Raw genomic sequence first — 23,330 nt, 5'->3', positions numbered from 1 at the left:
ACTGATTAAAAGTGACAGTAAAGACATTTACCTCAATTAATTGCGGTTCTTTTAAACTTTTAATTAATCAAAGATTCCTAAAAAAAAAAAGGGTTCATTGTTTATTAAGCAGCAAATCAGCATATTAGAATGATTTTTAAAGGATCATGTGACACTGAAGACTGGAGTAATGATGCTGAAAATTCAGCTTTGCCATCACAGGAATAAATTACATTTAATTAAAATAGAAAGCGGTTCTTGTAACAATATTTCACAATATTACCGTTTTTACTTAAATAAATGCAGCCTTGGTAACCATTAGAGACTTCTCTAAAAACCTTTAAAAATAACTTACCAACCCTGAACTTTCAAAAGTTAGTGCATGTTAATAATAAACAAGGCCCTCCTCTAAAAATGGTTTGCATGAAACAGTTTGGAGCCTGTTTACGCCTGGCCCTGCCCACCTCTGATTAGAACACCCGGAAACAAAAGAGGAAGGATGACTGTTGGGTCTCTGGTGTGTGTGTGTGTACAGTTAGATATTTCTGAATGAAATGAGTGAGTCAAAGACAGAACGAGAGGAAGGGGTGTGAATGAGGGAGTTGTCTAGGGGTGGGTAGGAAGGGTGAGGTCGGTTTTGAGGCCTGTGATGAGTATGAGTGAGCAAGATAGTGAGAGCCTGTGACTCTATGATGAAGAGGGTGTGTGTGGATGAATGGGGAGGCCGTTCTGTGCCTGCGTGTAAACAGAGGCAAGGAGGATACGGACCACTTGAAGAAGAATTCATTTGGAGATATATGTAGGCTTTTTATCAAATCCTTTTGTCAGATTATTACTTATTAGTGATTTAACTGTTCTTTCATACCAAGCAGAGTTGGAGATTTGAGACGTTCTCTATTCAAGAAGACATGAGAAAATAGAAAGTAGAAAATAGTTGCCCAGGAGCGTTCCCAAGATGCCAGCGAGTAGCCTTGCATTAAAGGAACTTTGGTGTAAAGCGATGCAGTAACATAGACAGTACCTTTTTCTCCAGGACGTTATCAGACAGCTTGCTGTTAGGTGGGCAGAGTGCAGGACTGGACTTCCTCCCGTGACTGTCGTCATCCACCACCTTCTGCGAGAAAACACAAACACATGCTTCATGAGCACAACCTTATTTCACAAGAGTGTTTACAATTAGCTGCAATCGTTCAGACATGTAATACATCTGATATCAGAGAGCTTGTGCACAAATCACCACACTCAATCTGTCCGTCACCTCCTCTGCTAAACGTATTCAACAATACGTGCTTGTGCATATGTGTGCGTGTGTACGAGTCACACAGCACGAATCAGGGGCAAGCTCAGTGCTGATGGTTATCAGACACAGACAGAGACTAATATAGCTGACACAGAAGGGAAGAGACCTTACGCTCATCTGACATAACAACAGTTCTCTTCAGAAGATTCATATATGCGTTTCTAATGTTTATAATCCGTAACATCCTCTATTTGGCAGGGCAAACCAGAGAGTGTAACGCACATCCTTGTCCCTCCATCACAGAGACACTAACAGTAGTGGTTGGGTGGGTGCCAGAGGAGGAAGAAACATGTTTTATCTGGAGTAAATTACAACTTCCTGCAGACTATGGGAACTATGGGATCTCCTGTTTCCTGTAGGCTGAATAATGAATGGCGATGTCGTCGCACAACATAAAGCAGCTGTACGGTGGTGGGGTGACATGGCAACCCCACACATCGGCGCTAAACGCAAAAAAATGTGCGTGTAGGAGATAGGGCTGTTTTTCTTGAGGGAAGAGGACTGCAGCATGAGGGAGGGGTGGGCAGCTGCCGAGGGGGGCAGAAACAATGAGCACACTGCAGTGGTGAGCCTGTCTAACCTTGACAAGCACGCACACACTATGTCTACCGGCCCATCTCTCCACATTTCAAGGCCCAGCCAACACTCCCTCCTCACCCGTGACACATGCAATCACACAGTCCCCACTCTGTCTCCTTCATGTTTTTCGGTTAACGTTGTGGGTTCTCATCTCTCAAGAGCCAAGTATGCAATTCTAATGTTTAAACCTGGCTCAATATGCTATGTATGGAATAGAGTACTAGCATACAGTACAGTATATACTGTCTGAAAATAGTACATACTATACTTTCCCCTTTTTTATTGCAAAAAATATTCAAACAGATAGTACAGATGTAAGACAAAGAGTTCATAGAAGTTCCACGTCCTTTCAATATGTGAAATTGAAAATACTGTAGGGTCTTAAGCTGTGTCTGAAACCGCTCACTCGTTCACTCATTCACTAATCCCTACATAGTGAATGGCAGTTGAGTGCACTACATCAGCAAAGAGTGAACGAAAATGAGTGAGCGAATTCAGACGCTGACCTAATTATCACGCGCCAGAGAGCTCGAACAATTTCGTCATAAACATTACCTACCCATCTTTAATATTTCCTATTTTGGCTGTATGAATTGTATGTAACAATTGTATGTATTTTTCACGTTTATTGCGTTATTTGATAAAATAAAAAAAAAGATAATAAAAACACTTGCTTGTCATATTTATTTACTTTTTACATTTATATGTGAAAATAAAAGAGAACAAAACACTACACAACACATTTGTTTATTCAAATATAGATATAACGGTATATATATAAATAAATAACCAGGCGTCTGGTCTTATAAATTATTGTTTTCTATCTTCTGTGCGCCGTTGCCATGGTGACGTTGTTGTTTATTTTTCATTCGTGCTCTATCGCCTTATCGTGTTGGATTGTGGGAAATAGTGTCTCAGCAAGTGTACATTGGATGTACACTCAAATTCAGAGAGGATTGTGGGTAAAAGTAGTGAACGAATGTAGGGAATGATGTCGTTCACTCAGAATTCGGACACCACTATAAAATGGCCGACACCCTAAATAGTGCACTATATAGTGGATAGGGAGCGATTTCAGACACAGCTTTAGTGTCCTTTTTCATATTTTGAGTTTTTATCTGTATATAATATAAATATATATAATTTAATCAAGTGGAGATAAAGAAGAAAATAAATAGACATTTTGCATTTGTAATCCACAATTGAGCAAAAATGTCTTGACAGTCAAATAATAAATAAATCAGTCATAGAAAAAGATAATAGGATATTACTTCTTAATTCGTTCACCATACTGAAAATAGAAGGTCAAATCAAGTGCATGGCATTGGGGACACAGTACGACACAGTACATTTTATATTAGGTCATGTGAGGATTCTGCGCACGAAAATTAGCATATTATGCAGAGTATCTACTTTCTACACTGCAGAACCAGCACGAGTGGTACGCTATTCTGAACCGCCATAGAGACACCACACACACTGCTTTATATTAGAGCTTCCAATCTGCTGTATCACATGCTAGATGCAGTGCAGCCTTGACGCAAGACCTTACAGCAAAACAAACACAAAAACGAGGATTTATCTAGCTGGCCTGCAGCACATGGTGCGAGCAGTGATTGTGATAGTTGTGCGAAAGCTGTGGGCGCTGTTTACTGAGAGAGTTATTGCTCTGTTCCCCTCAAGGACACAAGAAAATTACACGGGAAAAGGTGTCTCGTGCTCTCAAGACGCAAAAAATTAGATACATGACATAAATCCACTATATATAAAAATGACGTGAAATATAAACAATGTGGTGAGAAAGCGCCCGCTGAGAAGGCCATTGTAATGTACACAGTTTGTAACAGACAGTTTTTCTCAAACGGTTATTTCTCGTTTGAGTCACTCAAGATCCCAAATCCTGCGGATCAGGTTGTTATGAGTTTCTCTCCGCGCTCTCTTCCAGGGACGCAACACCTCACCCATCTCTAATCTCTTTTTAATTAGTGTGTTAAAGTCTCACACACACACACACACAATCATATTCTGTAACACTATTTACTTGTGCATCGTTGACAAATGTAACTAACACAAATCCCTCACGTCTCGACATGCAATCAGAACAACACCACACAAACACCCAGAGGATGCAAAGCCTGTTTGTCACAAGCATATGTGATAAGCAAACGTGTGTGTGAGAGAGAAAGACAGCTCACAACGGTGGGAGTTAGCATTCCTGCAGCTCGCTCATCTGAAACGTACCACCGCTGCTCCTAACCCTTCAGAAAATGCATGTTCGTACGCACACACCCTTCGTTCTTCAGTACTAGGGTCTGCGTTGTTTCCTTTCGGCCCCGGATCTCCCGTACGCCCACGTCAGCTCGCTAACCTGAGCAGCACCAAAACAACCTGCTAGATCTAACAGAACACTTTAAACCCTCATCAGATTCAAGTGTTTTCCCTCGAAATGGGCATAATGAGGTCACTGACACACAAACACGAATTCTACTTTGGCTCTGACAATGAAGACTGTAACATGTACAAGCCTGACCACATCACTATTACCAACAATGGATGGAGATCCCCTGACGAAAACAGCTACGAAAAAAAACAACGTATCGACAGAGGCTGACGAGAAAAAGTCAAAAACACACGCGATGTCTTTGCAGTTCCCGCACGTTTTATCAGCTACGCTGCAAGTGGGGAATTACAGCGTAGTATTACAAGCCGCACGGGCCGATGATGAATCTTATCTAGGCTAACCTCACACAGTCATAATACGCGATGACCTTTCAGAGAGCGCGTGTGTACCCTAGGAATGCCATTTTATGCATATCTGTCCTGTTTTTATGTGTACATGTGTGTATAAGCATTTAATTTGTGAAACTGTGAGTGACACTGAGCATGAGTGGCTTTTTCATTTATAAGCACCTCACACACACACACAGTTTAGCACAATCCGTGTGAAAGGCGGCACACGAGGGTGATTGTGTGTCCATCTGTTGCAGCTCTGGCAGAGGGAATGTATAAAGCGAAAAAAGCCGCGCATACGTGCAGTTTTCAGTCACAAACACACAGAGAGCTGCTGGGGCCCCTCACTGTACCCCCTCCATAGGTCTCCTATTCACACATCATTAGCACTACAGGGAAAAAAAGGAGTGAGGACATGTGTGAGCCGGGTGCACGGCGACCTAATATAGGGCAAGTTGACTTAAGAAAAGTACGCAAATCATTTACAATCTGTAAACAATGGCTGTGTTCAGAATGGAAGACTAGCATGTTGTTTGTTGCATACTATCAAAGTCCCTTTCAAGAAAAGTCTGTCCACTAAGCGGCCAATTTTGCAACACCTCCGGGCAGCTATGTTGGTCATCCAAGACCAGGTCCTATCTATTTGAATGGGGAAATCCTGAAATCTTAAAAACTGCTTGCCATACCTGGATGATAAATTTCAATGAGCAACAAAATCGGAGTAAATGATGACAGAATTTTTATTTTGGGGCTATCCCTTTAAGTCAGCAAGTGCAGTCCAGCTGTCATCTCAGAAGTAAATGTTTGTTTAGCATTTGTAATCCAAGTGCATGTAAAAATGTCACGTCAAATAATGAGTCACGGAAATCACTGCGGATATTACTTCCATTTCATTCGTCACACTGGAAAAGCCTCGTGCATTGCATTGTGGGACTCGTTGTGCGATTCTGATGAGGTATCTTTTCCATGTGGGCTGGACAGTGGACAAATGTAGGCCAACTTGATGCGGGCTATAAGGAGATAAAACGGAGGAAGAGAGGCGGAACTAAAGAGAGATCTAAAACAGTGACAATTTCCCTGTTTTTCTTTAACAAGAATGTAAAAATATTACATAGCATCAATCATCAACGAAACGTGTGAATATATGAGTACGTTGGACACTTAAATGTGATAAAAAATCCCCAAAATGATCATTCCGTGTGTCTTTTTCCTGAAACACAAGCAGATAAATTTAAATGTGCATTCATTCAAATGTGAATTGGCCTACTTAAATCAAAAGTAACAACTTGCGCAAGAATACAATTAACAAAAAATTCTTGATCAAGGCCCCATGTGTGTGTAGAACAGACAGAATCACTCCAGAATAAATACAGAAATGTGGATTTAATGTAAATTTGGTTGTCACCTAAATCTTTTAGGAGTGAATTCGGTAGTGAAAGCTGACCTGGAAGTGCTCATGGCCAGTATGGTTTTGCACATATATAAAAGTAAACATGCATTCCTGACATTACCTATGACGCCTATACTCACACACTGGAGTACTAAAATCCACGTCGTACAAAAACACACGCAAACATTCATAATCAAACTAAAACACTTGCGCAAAAACCCGAGCAAACAACGTGCCTCTAAATATCAAAACACACTCTCACAGGGATCAAACACACAGGCTCAGACGTGCTCATTCCTGAGAGGATTTGGCTGGCAGCCTAGGGCAAATTTTTTAAGAGAAGAGGGAGGGAGACGAACATTCCGTCTAGACGTGATCATCAATAGTGCACAGTCTGCCTGTCTGTCTGCCCTTCCCGTCTACACACATCCACTGTTTAATCTACAACATACGACCTGATAAGAGCCACACACACACACAAACACGGGTGACCGAGATATCCACTCGCATACTAGCAAACGCAAAACTAACATACTGTGCCGGTGATCACGGATCGGCTTGGAGGGCTGAGAGCCGTAAACACACAGAGGAATGGTCTCTCCCCTCTCCTGCTCTCAGATTTCACTGATTCAAACAGAGCTCTGCCTGTTCCCTTTCCTACACACAGGCAGCTTTAAATAGGCCTATGAATGGGAGATCTGTATGCACGCGTGTTAGAACCGAGTACTCTCAAGTGTGCACCGGTGAAAAGCAGTAACCACATAAGCCTCCCATGGCGCGGCTACGCTAGGCTAACACGCACCCACACTTACTCACACACGCACAAAAACATTGGCAGACGCAGTCTCGATGGAGAGGAGTCTCCGAGGAGTGTGTTCTTTGGGCTGTGGCACCCTACAGCTCATTTCAGAAGCTGCTGTCAGGGCTCAACCAGAGTCATCACACTCTGACGTTGGAAACGGCCCACGCTGCTCTCTGTAGGATGCAAGAGGGGCAGAATGTGACCTTCCTCCCTCTGCAGGACACACACACAGTCCGTGAGAGCTTTGGTCAAAAGGGCAAAAACAAAAGAGGACAGGACAAAACAAACATCTGGATGTTCGCGTGGCAGCTGTGAACCTCAGTGCCATATTATGAAGGAGGTTATGGCCACCGTGGATCCATTTTGACCAGCTAGGCTCTGCAGTTTTTGTACCAACACCAATGAAAAACGGACTGAAGTGCATGATTGATACTACTGGCCAAGATGGCTGACACCTTTAAAAATTAAAAAACTTCTTGAGAATGAATTGTTTTTGTTTTAGCAGGCTCTTATAACGTGTTAAAGCACTAGCATACTAAAAACCTTTTCAGACAAACTGTGTGTGTCTAATTGTGGGGTCTAAAGGACCTCGTGAATTCATAATACTACATTATTGTTAACGATTTTTTTTTTAAAGAAATTAATACTTTTAATCAGCAAGAATACATCAAATTGATCAAAAGTGAGCGTTAAAGACAAAATTAATGATAAGAAACCTTTCTTGAGCAGCAAATCAGGATATTAGAACATATTAGACACTGAATACTAGGGTAACGACAGTTAAAAATTCAGCTTCGCCACCACAGGAATAAATTACATTTTTTAAATATATTCAAATAGAAAATTGTATTTAGAAATTAAATTCTATTTTAAAATGTAATATTTCACAATATTATTGTTTTTACTATTTTTTATCAGCCTTTGTGACTATAAGACATAAAAACATAAACAAATCTTACCAACCCTAAACATATGAATGGTACCGTGTCGTTTTCTGGCTTTTAGCCCATGTATGTTAGCCTTGAGGTTAATCTATATGCTAGTGTAGTTCTAAACTGACAAAATTATATAAGCATTTCTCTTCTCGAATACAGACAACGTATTAATGACTCGTTCTGCATTCTCACATTTTTGTCCAATCAAATGCTCTCTAGAATGAGAATGTTCCTACCCTAATATCACACAACTCTGACAAGCAATAGTAAGTGGCGAATCTTGTTTCATGGTTATGAGGTAAGATTAAATCCTACTGGTTTGTTTTAAAAAAGTCCCAACATATCAGCCCAGGCAAGAAAAATGCACGAATCAAGGCTAATTCTAGTTATTAAGCCTAATTATTTGTTGATATTTTTCTGTCAGACACAACTCAACCAGTTGGTTATGGAAAAATATGAAAGATGTCTGATATCTGATATATAAATCAAAGCATCCAGCCTACACAAACATTATGTTAGATTTGTGAGAGGCAGAGAGAGAGAGCCGGTCTCTATAGGTGCATGTCATTAAACCGTGTGCATGGCACAGGAGATTCACCAACATGGCAGCTTGACACATAAAACTGGCAGTGCATTTCACTTCTGCCATCTTCAACCGCCCCAGAGAGAGACAAAGACAGACCGACCGACAGTGAAAGAGAGACAGAGCGAGGGAGAGAGAGAACGAGCAACTGCCCACCCACAGAGAGCTGAGTCTCATACGCAGAATTTAAGCTGCAGACAGCGCACACGCACACACAATTTCACTCTACACAAGGCGGCTCATGCATTTTGCATGGCATAGCCTGTTAGGGGCCACAGTGACTGGCTTTGCATAGAGAAAAGGAGTTGAAAAAAAAAGAGAGAGAGAAGAGCAGTGTCCTTCCCATCCCCAACAAGAGGAAGCTGTCAGCACACATCCACACCGTTACCAGAGTACATAAACCCTCACACACTATCAATCATCAATCGAACTCAATACATATCAGAAGATAAAGGAGAGGAGAACAGGACAACGTCACACGCAGGATGTCAGGTGTCATTTTTAGACAAAATAAACAAACATATGCCCAAAGATGACAAAATGGCACAGCTGACACCCCCAAACACTCTTTGCAATGCAAAATATTTCCATCATACATTACGTTATAGGTTAACCTCAAGGCACATACGTGGGTTAAAAGCCACAAAACAACACTAGCATTCAAATGAGTCGACAGGATTTTTTCATTTTTGAAAGATTTCTCTTGTGCTCACCAAGGCTGCTTTATCTGATCAAAAATACAGTAAAACCGCAAGGATCACAATTGATCCTTCAGAAATTATTCTAATATGCTGATTTGCTGCTCAAGAAACATTTCTTCTTATCATCAGTGTTGAAAAGAGTTGCGCTGCTTAATATTTTTTTCAAAAGAAAAGCATTTTTTGGGGAATAGAAAATATGCCACTTTCGATTAATTGAACGCTTTCCTGCTGAACACAATTATTTTTAGCTCTCAGATTTCATCAAAAAGATCTTCATTTGTGTTCCGAAGATGAACGAAAGTCTTGCAGGCTTTGAACGACATGAGGGTGAGAAATTAATTACAGAATTACATTTTTTGGGTGAACTATCCCTTTAAGGGGATGATAGAGAGGCCTTCAAATGTCTCTGCCATTAAAGGAATATTCCAGGTTCAATACAGGTTCAAGTTAAGCTCAACTGACAGCACTTGACACAAAATGGATACTATTTCAAAATTTCAACTTGTCCTTGTCCAAAGATATGGCTTACTTTGAGGCACTTACAAGTGGAAGTAAATGGGCTAATCTGTAAACATTAAAATACTCAGTTTCAAAAGTATAGCCACAAGATGAAAATAATATGCATGTAAACATGATTGTAGTATGATAAATCACGAACCTTATCTGTGTAGTTAAACTCAACTTCTTTGCCACGACAATGTAGCCTAACACCTAAAACAACCGTAAAATAATACACAAGTTGTAGCGTATTAACTATTAACCTTATTACTTATTTTTTAAATCTTCCTTCCACTAAACATTCTCTTCAAACTGATGCTTCATGACAGTAGAATAAAAAAAAAAAAAAATCATGACTATTCATTTTTAATAGTAAGTCTGCCATCACATTAAAGAGCTGATACATGCTGAGACAAGACATAAATGGGGACTGATGTATGTCAGACATGTGGGACTGCTTTCTGGGAGAGATCAATAGAGAGGATGTCTTGTATTAGAGATCAATAATCACTGGACAGATGGACAGTCAATCAAAGCAGTGACATCTCGTACGACTGTCCTTTGTTCTGAGTCAAATGTGTGCTGCTCTCCAGTGAGACATGACCGTGCAAGGCTGGTGCTGTTGTTCAGGTTGAGGAATCCCCCAGCTTGATGCAAGCTTGGAACAGACTGTCCTCATACAGCCAGGAGAGAAGAGCGAGTCTACGTTTAGAGCCTCCGCAGGGAGAGGAGGAGGGAAGAGATGAGATGAGAAGGGAGGGCAATGTTCTCCTACGGCATCCTGCCCCTCAATCGCATTTTCTGATGGTTTGGCAAATACAGTCTCAAGTGGGAGGAGATTCAAAAGAGAGAGAGATTTACAGAACAGGTAGCTGTATGTAGCGTGCCAGTGCATTAATCACAACCCAGTGGTGTTGTGAGTGTGTCTTTGGAGCTGTCTGCAGAATGACACATCTTCCTTTGGGATGAGCTTGGCGTTAGGAAACAAGAACACTGCAGTAATGGGAGGAAAATATGCAGTCTAATGAGATTGTGGTGAACCGGGGGTCGAAAACAGCAGTTTCACACTAAAAAAAGTGCCTCACAAGCACAGGATAACTGCAGGAAGCATCTTCATGACCCATTTTTGGCAGCTTTCCTGATGAAGCAAGATAACCGTGGCCTCTGCATTGCATTACATCAAAAGAGGGTCCGACCACAGTGTGAGCACATAATCACAACACTCTCTGTGTTTTACAAGAGGACATTAAGATGAATCACTAGCCAGCACAGTCAGATGGTTTTATCTGGGCCAGAGGGACACTGACTCCGCTTGTGTCCCAGTTAGGACGACGGACTCCTATTATGTCCCTGTTACATGAAGACTAACACTCTCACTGGTTTTTCAAAGAGGGGGTAGATGAATATCATCAGATAAAGCTATAGTAGATCTATGGCAGTCAGACAGGAAGCAGAAAAGACAGGGAGAAAATATCATATTACACATTATATCTATAAATGTCTCTGGCGGTCAGTCAGAATAAAATGGAACAAATTATTTAAATCAATAGTCTTAAGAACATGCAGATGTCAAGAGATGTTGAAATATTTACGAAGATGTTAAGATGTTTAATGTTTCAAGGGGACATTAGCCCCTTTCACACATAGTCTTTACCGGTAATATACCAGTAGAGATCATGTGTGAACAGGATCTTTTCAGAAATCAAAAGGGAAGTTACCGGTAAATTGCTCTATGTGAACGCGGAATGAAGATTACCGGTATTTGCGCGTACGAAGTCAGAACGTGCTGACGCAAGAAGTCTGCTTTGGGCCAATCATAAAGTTCTAATGGGCATGACGTGATTACTCAGCACTGTTTACAGTAAGCTTTTTAATAGTTTTTCTATTTAAATATGTGCAAGATGATCATCTTTGACCGTTGCGCATTGTCTGATGCGCCACGTCGCGCTCGAGACCCAGCCTTCTTTTCCATTCATCAGCGTTGTGGCTCTGCAGTTGGATACTATTATGCGCGTCTAGTGTTTTTAAAGGGATACTCCACTTTTTTTGGAAATAGGCTCATTTTACAACTCCCCCAGAGTTAAACAGTTGAGTTTTACCGTTTTCGAATCCATTCAGCCGATCTCCGGGTCTGGCGGTACCACTTTTAGCATAGCTTAGCATAGATCATTGAATCGGACAAGACCATTAGCATCTCTCTCAAAAAAATGACCAAAGAGTTTCGATATTTTTCCTATTTAAAACTTGACTCTTCTGTAGTTACATCGTGTACTAAGACCGACGGAAAATGAAAAGTTGTGATTTTCTAGGCTGATATGGCTAGGAACTATACTCTCAATCCAGCGTAATAATCAAGAAACTTTGCTGCCGTACTATGAGTCCAGCAGGCGTAATGATATGACGCAGCGCCTGAAAATAGTCCCCAGCTCTGTAACTTCCAACGTGACCGGGACTAAGTTTGTCTAACCTATTAGACCTATTTTCAGGCGCTGCGTCATATCATTACGCCTGCTGGACTCATGGTACGGCAGCAAAGTTTCTTGATTATTCATTGATTATCAAAACTCTTTGGTCATTTTTTTGAGAGAGATGCTAATGGTCCTGTCCGATTCAATGATCTATGCTAAGCTATGCTAAAAGTGGTACCGCCAGACCCGGAGATCGGCTGAATGGATTCGAAAACGGTAAAACTCAACTGTTTAACTCTGGGGGAGTTGTAAAATGAGCCTATTTCCAAAAAAAGTGGAGTATCCCTTTAAGAGCAAAAACTCGTTACTAAACTAAAAAACTAAAGAGCTTTTCCTCATGCAGGCGGATGAAGACAACAGCGCGCCGTTTAAAGATCACTTCCAATGACAGACATCACAGAATTTACCAGTATTTTGGAGCAGGTGTGTGAATGGTCTCTTACCAGTAAAAAGCCGGAACGCTGTTGCTTGTGTGAACAGCATATTTGTGTCTTTACCTGTAAAGTCATTCTGGTAATTATAATATTATATTAAATGCATATCTGTAGCTCAAACAATAGAGAATGGTGCTAGCAATACCAACGCATGATAAAAAAGTATACCTTGAATTAAATGCAAGTCATTTTGGATAAAAATGTCTGCCAAAAGCATAAAGTATAATCAACATTATCAACCATCTTCAATTATTTTTTGCTCTGAGCTCATCCCCATGCCCTATCAATGAAAAATACATAAGTGCTAATATGACACAAAATACTATCATATTAATATATGATAGCATAGCTCTTGTCTTTTGCACGCATGAGATTTCTCTAACTAATGCTCAACATGGCAGTTGAACCACCTGGCTGAATAGTCAAGCATGTCTTGACAAATTTGGGTTAGCCGTGGTCTGCAGTCCGTCCTGGGGCTGTTCTGGCTGCTGGCTCATCTCCAGGGACTTGGCGAAAGACCGGTACAACAATATTCCCAGCTTGAGCACAAAGAGCAGGGCCCCCAATCTGCCCACAGCATCCGAATGTTGAGCCAACAGGGAGGAGTATGTTGTCTTAACGGCCAACAGGAACTCTGGGCTTTATATAAATAGGACAGATTGCCAAATCACAGAGTGTGTGCTTTTTTGGGGGGCTTTAGGGTTAGTTAGTGATTTGTTTGTGCATGAGGAGAAACAGTTGGAAATAAATGAACGGTGCTTGGAGTGTGTGAGCGCCTGAGCACATGGACAGCTTCGAAGCACTGTGGTGATACTGAGAAATGAACGCTTCACCAAGAGTAGAGCAAAAGTAAAGGGTAAAGGTTGCTGAAGCCAGCCACTGCCAGCATGTCCTGAGCTGAACCTGACCTCTTTCTCCTAATTTTTTTTTTTTTTTTTTTTTCACAATATTATTCATTCCTTTATCTACCCATCTCTCATCAGGTATATAGCTGCTTGGGGGCAATGGATGTGCACATCTGTCCATTCTCTATGTTCATCCATTTAAGTAAATATGCATTTGTCAGCAAGTCTCTTCATATTCATTAGTTTACACATTTGTATGCACTAGCGTTTTGGCATTCGTGTACGTGGGTGTGCGAACAGACTACTCTTTACACAACTAGTCTGACATTGTGTCCTGACCAGAATATTACATTTTTGCTGCCTCATGCAGTGAAATCTCATTGGTCCAAAATCCTGCTTCACATAGCAATATGTTATTCAAACATCAAATAAGTTCTGATTAGCAAAGATTTTGTCATTTTTATTCAAGCCAGAAACACTAGACCTGGTTAGAACACTTTGCAAATCAGTCTCACTTTTCTTTAACTTGTCTCTGTCTCTCTCCTACACACACAGTTAGCGTCTACTGAATTCATCCACTTCAGCCAGATCAATAGTCCTCCTCAATCACTCTCTCCCTCACTCCCATAAACACACACTCACTGGCCTCCGCTCCCCTTATGTAAACAGAGACTGATTAGGTCATTCGGCTGCTTATTTTGAGGGGCCGAGTTGCATCCACTGGAGTCTCTGATATTTACACTGGAGCAAACCCTGAGCTCAACATCCTCGATCAAACAGACAAAATCCTGAGCCTCTCCCACCTCTAACCTTTCATTACCCTTCAATCTCTCACCGAACACAGGCCACATGAAGATAAAGTTCCCGAGGTACAATATCGTGTTCTGCAGAGTGCTGAAAATGACAGGCAGAAAATATAAGACAGAACCATCCACAGTGAAGCCTTCCATAATATCAGCCTAAAGGTGCAATCACATTTACCATTTCTTGGCAAAATTTCATGAGCGAAATCTAGTCATTTCAATAGGAATCTGTGCAATCAGGAGTTTCACATGAGGGTTAAAATGTCCCTCCAAATTTTGCCAAATTTGCAAACTAAGCCAAAGCAGGATCAACAGTTGCGTGTCACCAATCAACATACAAGTTGACAGCCTGAGTTATTCAAATAGTTAAAGATTCTAAGGCTTTAAAAAAAACAAATAGCCTATCAAATCAAATTAGAGGACCAGAACTAGGCTAACTGTTGTATAAATGATAGACACGTGACGAAATGGAAACAGCAAAGCAAAAAGAAGGACTGCGGCTCACAGAGAGGAAAAAGAGAGAGAGAAGTCTGACAAGGAAGGTACGTCACAAACGAGGTATGTGGTCGACGTGAAAGATGAGAGAAGAAAACATATTCAGACAGGAAAATGGCAGCTTTTCTCTCGTAGATTTTAAAAGAGTGGAAAGAAAAACAGAAAGTGGAAATAGGAGAGCACAATGGTGGAGAATTGGCATCCTTGCCTGTGGTGCATGAAGTCACTGATTTCACAATTACAAAAAGGAAGACAGAAAGACAAAAAGAGAATGAACGAAAGAGAAAGACAACGAGAGAGAGAGAGAGAGAGAGAGAGAGAGAGAGAGAGAGAGAGAGAGAGAGAGAGAGAGGCAGCTGTCTAGTGTCTGCACCGCAGCCGCTGTTTTGGCCTCAGTGGGAGATCGACAGGACTCCATCTGTCTGCCAGACACGTCAACAAGGTACACACCAAACCTCAAACCATCACAGCGGCCTGTCTATCACTGACATACAATCATACAAACAAACAAACAAACAAACAAACAAACAAACACCAAAATGGCATGATTAGGTAAACAAAATGAAATAGGAAATGATGGTGAGAAACAGATCAGGTAATGTCACAGGCCTAAAATGTCTCAAACTTGTGTCGCCAACATGAGCAGCAAAAGCGTGTCGGTGACGCATACATGCTGCTAACTATTAGGCCACTACACTAGCCGCGTTTCCATTACCCTTCGAATTACGTACATTGAAATTGCGTATTGAAAATACGCCCAATGGAAAGACGTCAATTTAAGCTTTTACGTTCACATGAGGTGGTTTTTCAGGCGATTTGAAAAAGAAAGATTTTGCAAAACTGCAATGGAAACAGTTTTTCCGCATTTACAGGTCACCTGGCGCACGTAAAAGTTGATCGTTCTTTAAAGATGACGCGGTGTGTTTGGCTTAATCCAAGCCCTGTCTGTGAAACCAAGCCTCAGTGTATTACTTTGACTGCAATAAAATATTCAAACTCAAAACTAAATCAACTTGAAAAACTAACAATGATATATAGAGTAATTGATAGAGTGAAAACTAAATTGAAAATAAAATAAACTATTTATTCGTAAATATGTATACATTTATGTTAGATTTTACTTGTTTGTTCAATTTTATTATTTGATTAATTTTATTATTATTAATATTTGTATTTTAATTGGTAGGGGAAAAAAAATATTTTTTTATTTTTATGCTTTGGAAAATAATTTGATTAATTAGTTCGAATAAAATTTATAATAACCTTTACTAGAGTATTAAGGAATCACAAGCATGTTAAACCAGTGACTGTTTCCAACCCCAGTCAGCTGCCTACCTTTAGACACCCAGTATATGCTGTCTAGGCAGACAAGGGTTTGAAACACTGCCAGTGTCTCCATAACCACACAGACTGGGGGGGGGGACACTGTCCTTGATGAAGGGGAAGAGGGCTGGTTCTGAACTAGCTAAAGTGCCGTGTGCAGAAGTCTGGCGCCGGTGAGGGTCTGATTGTCACCAACATCTACACAGCCACCTGTGGAAACTCTGAGTCACTTGTTCTGGCACTCCAGCATCACAGATGTTTAGAGTGAACATTTCACCCAGTAAACTGATGAGCCTGTCTGCCCTGCTTCCCGTACACACACACGTACACACACACACACACAATTAACAGTTATTTCTTGATTTGGACACAACCAGATGAGTGCGCATGTGTTGTTTCTCTTTACTGGCACAACTCATGTAAGCTCAACGTCTGAGTAATGACCTTTGACGCACGCACATATGTCTGTTTACAGTCCCTTCAAAAGCTGTTTAACACAAAACTGTAAGCACCTGTTTTCTTGACACCGTTTTAAAGGAGCTCTAAGCGATGTCACATGTTTTTTAGGCTGAATCACACAGCAAACATCTCCTCACTATCCGCTAACTGCCTGTCCCCTGAACACACTGTAAAAAAACGCGGTCTCTGTAGACAGCCCAGGCTCCACAAACAGCAACAAAAACAAACTGGGCCAGCCTGGACCACGAGACATAACAAACAGTGTTCCAGCCAATTGGGGGTGGGGGTTGGGGTTGGGGGGTTAGTGTGCTTGCACATAAAGGGGGGTGTGGGGAGTGGAGGAGAGAGAAACATGAAGAGGGAAGTTAGCTAGAGGAGAGATGTCCTAGCCAACGACAACAACTTACGTTAAAAGTATTTTCTCTTGAATTTTGATATGGCCGACACACGACCAAAGAGACGACGTTCCGATGAACAAATAGCAAAGAAGAGGGAAAAGAAGAAGGAAAGCGCGAAGTCCCGAATTTACATCGGAAAAGCCTGTTTCAGGAAGCACGGAAGGGAGGGGGAGGGGGACGGGATGAGGAGGAGGGAGGGTCGAGCTAGCCTCCGTTTTGTTTGACAATACTTCGAACGTCAACAAGAAGTGACGTCAGCCAAAATCGCTTAGAGCACCTTTAATCCTAATCAGTGTTGTAAATGTTAACTAAAACTATTACAAAACGTTTTCAGTAATGGGAATAAAGCTGTAATAAAATAAAATATAAATATTAGATGCAAAAACCTAAAAATCCTTCTTTTTTTTAACATAACAAAAGCTCATAACAAAATTAAATTAATGAAAACTTGAAAATATAAAAATAAATGCAGATTCAAAATATTAATAAATAAATACTATAAATAATCATAAAATAACACTGTTACTTATAGATGAACACTTTGAGAGTGGGGGTAAGATCACTGAGTGTAAACCAGATTTGAGCAGGGGTTTCCAAACTGGGGTACGGGACCCTTGGGGGGCTGCAAGGGGGTCCATTGAAAACAAGTGAGGAAAATTGTGCCAATTATTTACTTTTGTATAATAGTTTCTTAAAACAACAACACCATCATCATTTACAGAGGCTATGGCATCAAACAGTTTTTAATATACTTTTTTAAATCGTTTAAAAATAACCCTTGAAAGATCCCTACGACTTAATTTAAGAAAAAAAGAATTCACAGAGGAAGAAACAGAAGGATCAGGCAAAGCGTCAGGGCAGGTGCAAGACGCTGCCAGACAGCGACGTGTCGGGAACTCGGCAGTTAACGGCTCGCCATGAAAAGAGAAGGTGTCACTGACTCACTCGCATTTCTGGGAGTTTGATATCTCACCCTCAGCCGAGCGGAGCAGAGACGATCCCTGGGGGAGTTTAGCGTGTGTGTGTGAATCAATTTCATTAGTGTGCGTTAAGCATAAGTGAGTTGAGTGTTACAGTGTAACTGGCTGTTTGTGTGTCAGGATGAGGTCAGTCTGTGTAGCAGATGTGACTGTATGACTGACAGACTCAAGGTCTGTTTCGGTATATGAAGTGTGTGGTGGGGGGGGGGCGGAAGGAGGAATGCGGTTTGGGTGCTAGACGACGAGACACCAGACGGTATTTCCGGCACACTTGCATAAGCACACAGGAGAAACCGGGGCTGTTCTTCCTCTCTTAGACAGAACAATCATTTGCTCACATCAGCGTTAAACTAAAAATAATTGTGTCTACTGGAACATTACCGCACTGTTAAACCATTAACAGCTGCCACTTGCATTTGAAAAAACCTCTGACAGCAACCAGGGGGTCAATCTTTGTCTAACATGAGCACTAACAACAAAAAAAAGCTCTGGCTTGCGTCCTTGGTCAAGGGGGTCATGAGACATGGCTGGTCAATGGGAGTGAAACAATCCAGACCTTTTTTTTTTTTTTTTTTTTTGCTGACTTTTCTATAGATTCTAGTGCACTTTGCTGAGTTTTGTTTCAACGGTTGCATCATGAAAGTGGAAGAATCTCTAGTGTTCTGGCTTTAAATTATGCAGTCATGCAATGCGGGCATTTCCCAATGCAACGACATCACTCCCATTTTCCTCATTTAACAGGTACATTTTTACAGATGTCACAAATACAACTTTGTCCACCTTATTTTTGACGTGGAAGTGAGCTATTTCCTGTGAATGTGCAAGACTTCCGATTCATTAGCAGAAATTACTAAATAATTAAAAGAATAACAAAGTAGCCTACATTAAACAGTAAAATTACCTGACCTACAAACCAACTGGTTTAAGATTACGATATTAATAAATGAAAATCATTTTAAAGTTCCAGTTTGCAGAGTCAGTATAATAAACTCTCACACAGTACAGCTAAAATAACTGGAAGCAGCTCACACCAGAAGCCTTGCACATTCAAGGTAAAAAATGCCTGTGCCCGAAATAAAATTAAAGCTTAAATGACTGGAAAAAACTAAAATAAAAAAAATATTAATGCCACAAGACAGCATTCATTCTAGACTCTGCTGAGAAATTTCACGACACCAGTTAGTGCATAACTTTGACAGCACTAAAATACTAAAACTAAACTAAATTGAAACTAAAATTGAGAAAAAAAACTGAAAATAACTTAAAAACTTAATTTAAAAACTTTGTCAAAATGAAATTTGTTAATGTTGCATTTCAAATTGTAATTATTTTTACATTTATTTAAATTAAATTCATTTTAGAATTCTTTTTTTTTTTTTTATTAATAATAAAATTAAAACCTGAGACAGGAAACCATTCACATTTAAGGTAAAAACACCTTAAATATATATGAATGCAAAATTTAAGGTTGTGCTATCCCCATCCGCCAGCCAAAGATGACCCTCTTCTGACCTGGGAGGTAGATAATGTACTTCCTGTTCAGCCAGACCAACTGGAATTCCCTCCCTCCTGCCATACGTCCCCACCGAGCGTCACCTGCCCTGTGCCACCTCATAAAACTGGGTCAACACTAGTTTATCAAAACAACTACAGCCTTGCCCAGACAATAGCAAACAGTCTCTCCTCTGCAGACTATCACACATTACCATCTGGTCAAACACGTGCAAATCCACTTGTGAACCTGAAGCAAAACTTGACCTTAGTGAACCAGCAAACATGGAAGAAAAGACAAAAGACACTTACTTTGTCCAGAGGCCTCTTTAGCTGGTAGTGAAACTTCTCCTTCATCTCATCCAGCAGCTGTTTGAGTTGGGGCTCCTCCGGCGTGCCCTCATGCTTGCGGCCCAGCTGTAGGTAGCAAGGCCACTTGGCCGAATCGAAGCCCCAGTGGCAGGTCCTCTTGTCGGGGGACTTGTGCGAGTGCATTACAAAGTTCTGTGGGGAAAACAGCAGCTGGCATTCCATGCACTGAATGCAAGGAGCGTCCGGCTGGACGTAGAACTGGGGCACAAACAGGCCTTGGCACTTGCCCAGACACTGGTGTTCCACCTGGAAACTGGCCCCGCTCTCCTTCAGCAGGCCTTGGCCTGGCAGTTTGCTGTTGGGGTCGGCCGAGAGGGTGGCACCCGGGCGGAGCAGGGCGTTGCAGAGCCGTTGGGCATCAGTTAGGGTGATCAGGCCACAGGAAGGTGCGTTGAAAGGCAGGATGCCCAGCACCTTAAGGATGTGGAGTTGCTCGGCATCGCATCGAGAACAGTAAACATAAAGTTCGTCACAGACAGCGTTGATCTGTTGCAGAGAGAAGTCTCGCAGCACCGAATTGAGAACCTGGGGCAGACAAAGACGCTTTTCACCCCCTACAACAAAGCAGGAGATGGACTCTCCTTCGAGAAGAGAATGAGTGAGCTCAGTGGAGCTGTCACAGGGAACCAAGAGCGGGCCGCCTCCAAGGACTGGGGGAGACGGTAGGGGAGCCATGCCAGAAGGAGAGGCGCACTCATGAGCCGATTTTGCTGAGAAGGCAGCAGGACCTCCCAGGGAGCTCTGGCTGCTCAGCGTGAACTGTGCCAGAGTGTGCTTGAGGCCAGCACTAAGATCTAAAGCCTTGGAAGCCCCGACGATGTGGAATTCTCTTTCCTCAATGTCCATTTCCGAGCTGGCATGGTCCTCACGCTCCTTCTTGACCTTCGGGGGTTTGGAGACGCTCTCCATGCTGCGCCGTTTCAAGTGCATCTCTGCCATTACCCGCTTTTTAATGGGTGCATCCTCCAGTCGCTCCCTGTACAGCCGCTTCATGTTGCCTTTGAATGACGTCAGGTCTTTGAATGGGGTTTTCAGGCTCGTCTGAGGGCTGGCCATGTCCGAACACAGATTATTGGTCTTGCTTGGGTGAGAATATTCGGCTGTTCTTCAAACACGACACCTTTGAGTTGGTCCTTCTTTTCTCGCTGTGTTAAAGGTTGCAAATCCTTTTACGTCCAGCTACACGCATGATTGTGACAGAATTAAGGGTTTGATGTGCTTCCTGTGAATGAAACAAAAAGAATAAAGGCTTGTGAATATCTAATTATAGCACCAAATGGCTTTAAAAAACCAAAACCAGAGTGTGAAGCCACACAAATGCGCATTAAAAGGAATATGCTATCAGGGCAATAAAAAGCATCCAGAACAGTTTTAGTGTTCGGCACATTGCTGAACTAGACGACAGAAACATTTTCACCTCATCATGATAATCTAATTTGAGACTGATCGATCTAAGGCTAGTTTCTCGGTGTTTTAGTGGGCTGTTTTTCTCTACTGACAACATGCCGAATCCGTCAATGCGTTAAACGAGTCAATGCACTAATAACGTCAGATTAACACAGAGATAACCAACAGCAACCGTAACTACCAGTGATCAGCCATTTAGTCCTGTCCAACCACAGCAGGCTTGAAATCGCTTATCTAGATGTAATAACTGCACACCACCACATGTGAAAAGATCAAATCTCACACACACATCAATATAGAGGAAAAACTGACTGAATATTTTGATCGTAGAAGCAGAAGCAAAAGCCCGACTGACATTGACGGAAACGGAATTTCCGAGCATGAATATGAAGGCAAAACGAGAGATCACAACCCCAAATTCAGCGCATGTCAGAGAGGTTTCGGCTTAAAACCAGAACGAAAAAAATGGTTCAATTCCGTATTCACAACATGCGCCTTGTTTCATGGACATAAAATGACGCAGACATGCGTCCAAATTTAACACGGCGCCAAAGCGCAAAAATACAAGTTCCTCAAAATAAAACATAATTTTCGCCTGGTTTTGCTTTACCAGATTTGTGTGATAGCTCGGATGGATTGACCCTGACCGCAGACGTCGTTTCGTTTCCTCGAAAAAGAAAAGATTTTCAGAAACACTGATAAAAAGCGGTCTATTTTTAACCCTGAACGAAAGTGTCACTCTTTTTACTCCCGCAAGGACACCGCGGCTGTGTCCTCGACTCTATCCGCCTCTCCCCTCTCCTTCTCCGGGCACAGCTGCGCTGAACGCCCGCGGTGTGACATTCACCAACCCCGCGACCGGGAGACCCTCAACGTCACTACAGAAAAACTGACCACATATATAATAAATACCAAATATGTCAAAACGACATCCAAAGCTCGGATTTTAAACCCATTATATGACTTTATACGGCAGTAAATCCAAGCCATTGAGACTGACACCTGACCTCCCAGAAAACGTTAATAGCTATCGCCCCAAATGCGTTTCTGTTTTTAAATAATAAACATATTATATATAATGTTGACCAGGTTGAGGATTTAAATCAAAGACATTTTCAGCACGACGACGCGTCACTTAAATGTGAATATGAGCATGTTGAGCACTGAATATACGTCCCTTTTAAATGGCACATCAAAACACACATCTCACAAATTCACACGTTAAATTTAACCAAATTACCATCTCTTAGTAATAGCACTTGAACCGGTTTTACATCAGGAAAAAAAAATAGCTTGTTCGCTCACACAGCGTTAGCAGTGCGGCTAGAACATTTAAACCCTTTAGCACCCGCTAACAGAGCTAACGCTACAAATCCCGTTCCGAGCCCGAAATAAACATCACATAACCATTGAAAACCATACAAAACATGTAGAGAATCTTCTGGACCATTTAATACATTAACAAAGTATATAGGTGAGCTCGTTGTCGTCTTTCAAAGGGACTTGCCTCAGGATGATCGCTCCGGGTCCGCTGTCTCTCTCTCTCTCTCTCCCTCTAGTCTGTCTGACCGTCAACAACACGCGCACAGACTGAAACCCTTCAGACGCTCGAGCGTCACAGCGAGCGAGAGCGCGCACTAGCAGAACGGATGTCGCGCGGGCGTGTCTGTCTGTCTGCCGCTCTCCCTCAATGTCTTGTGAAGTTCAGACTTGCAAGAGTTTTAGGTGTAAGCAGACAGTGCTGCTGGGTAGTAACTGACTACATTTACTTTTCTATTGATGATTAGCCTACATGTTATTCCCACAACAGACGGAAATGATGCATAATTCATTTATTCTACGTGTTTGTTGTATTTTAAATGATCTTTTCTATAAAGGTCTATTGTTTATACGTTCAGAAGTTCTTCCAGGTTTGTGGAATTGCACACACAGACTTGCCTATAGTCTGTCTATAGTTCATCATGAGCTTCTCACTGAAAACTGAGAGCCACACAGCATTTGTTTACTGGATTTAGTACAGAAATCATTTCACTTTTAAGAAGTGTTTTCTTAACATTGCACATCTAATCAACTCCTGACAAACACATTCATTATTATTTGAATTATTACTCAATGAGCCATTTATCCATGTATTAATGTCTCTGGAGACTTTTTGTCTTTCAAACATGTACAAATTCACATCGCTAAAGGCCATTATGCAATGCAGGGATTCCCTAACGTTTTTGTCAGCTGAACTTCTTTGTCCTATAGGCTTTTTGAAGTAAACCCTTAGATTTTAATTTAATAAATGAGGTCAATAATACAATTAAGTCAATAATAATAATAGGCTAATAGTATTAAGTTCACAGTTCTCTGAAG

General features: G+C 41.5%; 1 protein-coding gene across 1 annotated transcript in view; it reads right to left on the bottom strand.

Annotated features, from left to right (window-relative positions):
* The window catches only part of skila (SKI-like proto-oncogene a), a 29,536-nt gene extending 6,888 nt beyond the window's left edge, over positions 1 to 22,648 (bottom strand). Inside the window, exons 1-3 of the mRNA XM_084412370.1 lie at positions 22,480 to 22,648; positions 19,506 to 20,787; positions 1,001 to 1,093 (exon numbers count right to left, since the gene is read on the bottom strand). Coding sequence (XP_084268496.1) covers positions 1,001 to 1,093; positions 19,506 to 20,621 — 1,209 coding nt within the window. The 5' untranslated portion in view covers positions 20,622 to 20,787; positions 22,480 to 22,648. The remainder of the gene's footprint in view (positions 1 to 1,000; positions 1,094 to 19,505; positions 20,788 to 22,479) is intronic.
* Between the last annotated feature and the right edge of the window lie 682 nt (positions 22,649 to 23,330).

The sequence above is a fragment of the Rutilus rutilus genome (genome assembly GCF_951802725.1).
Source record: "Rutilus rutilus genome assembly, chromosome: 6".
In the NCBI taxonomy this organism is placed as follows: Eukaryota; Metazoa; Chordata; class Actinopteri; order Cypriniformes; family Leuciscidae; genus Rutilus; species Rutilus rutilus.
This window is presented reverse-complemented; position numbering and strand designations above follow the sequence as displayed.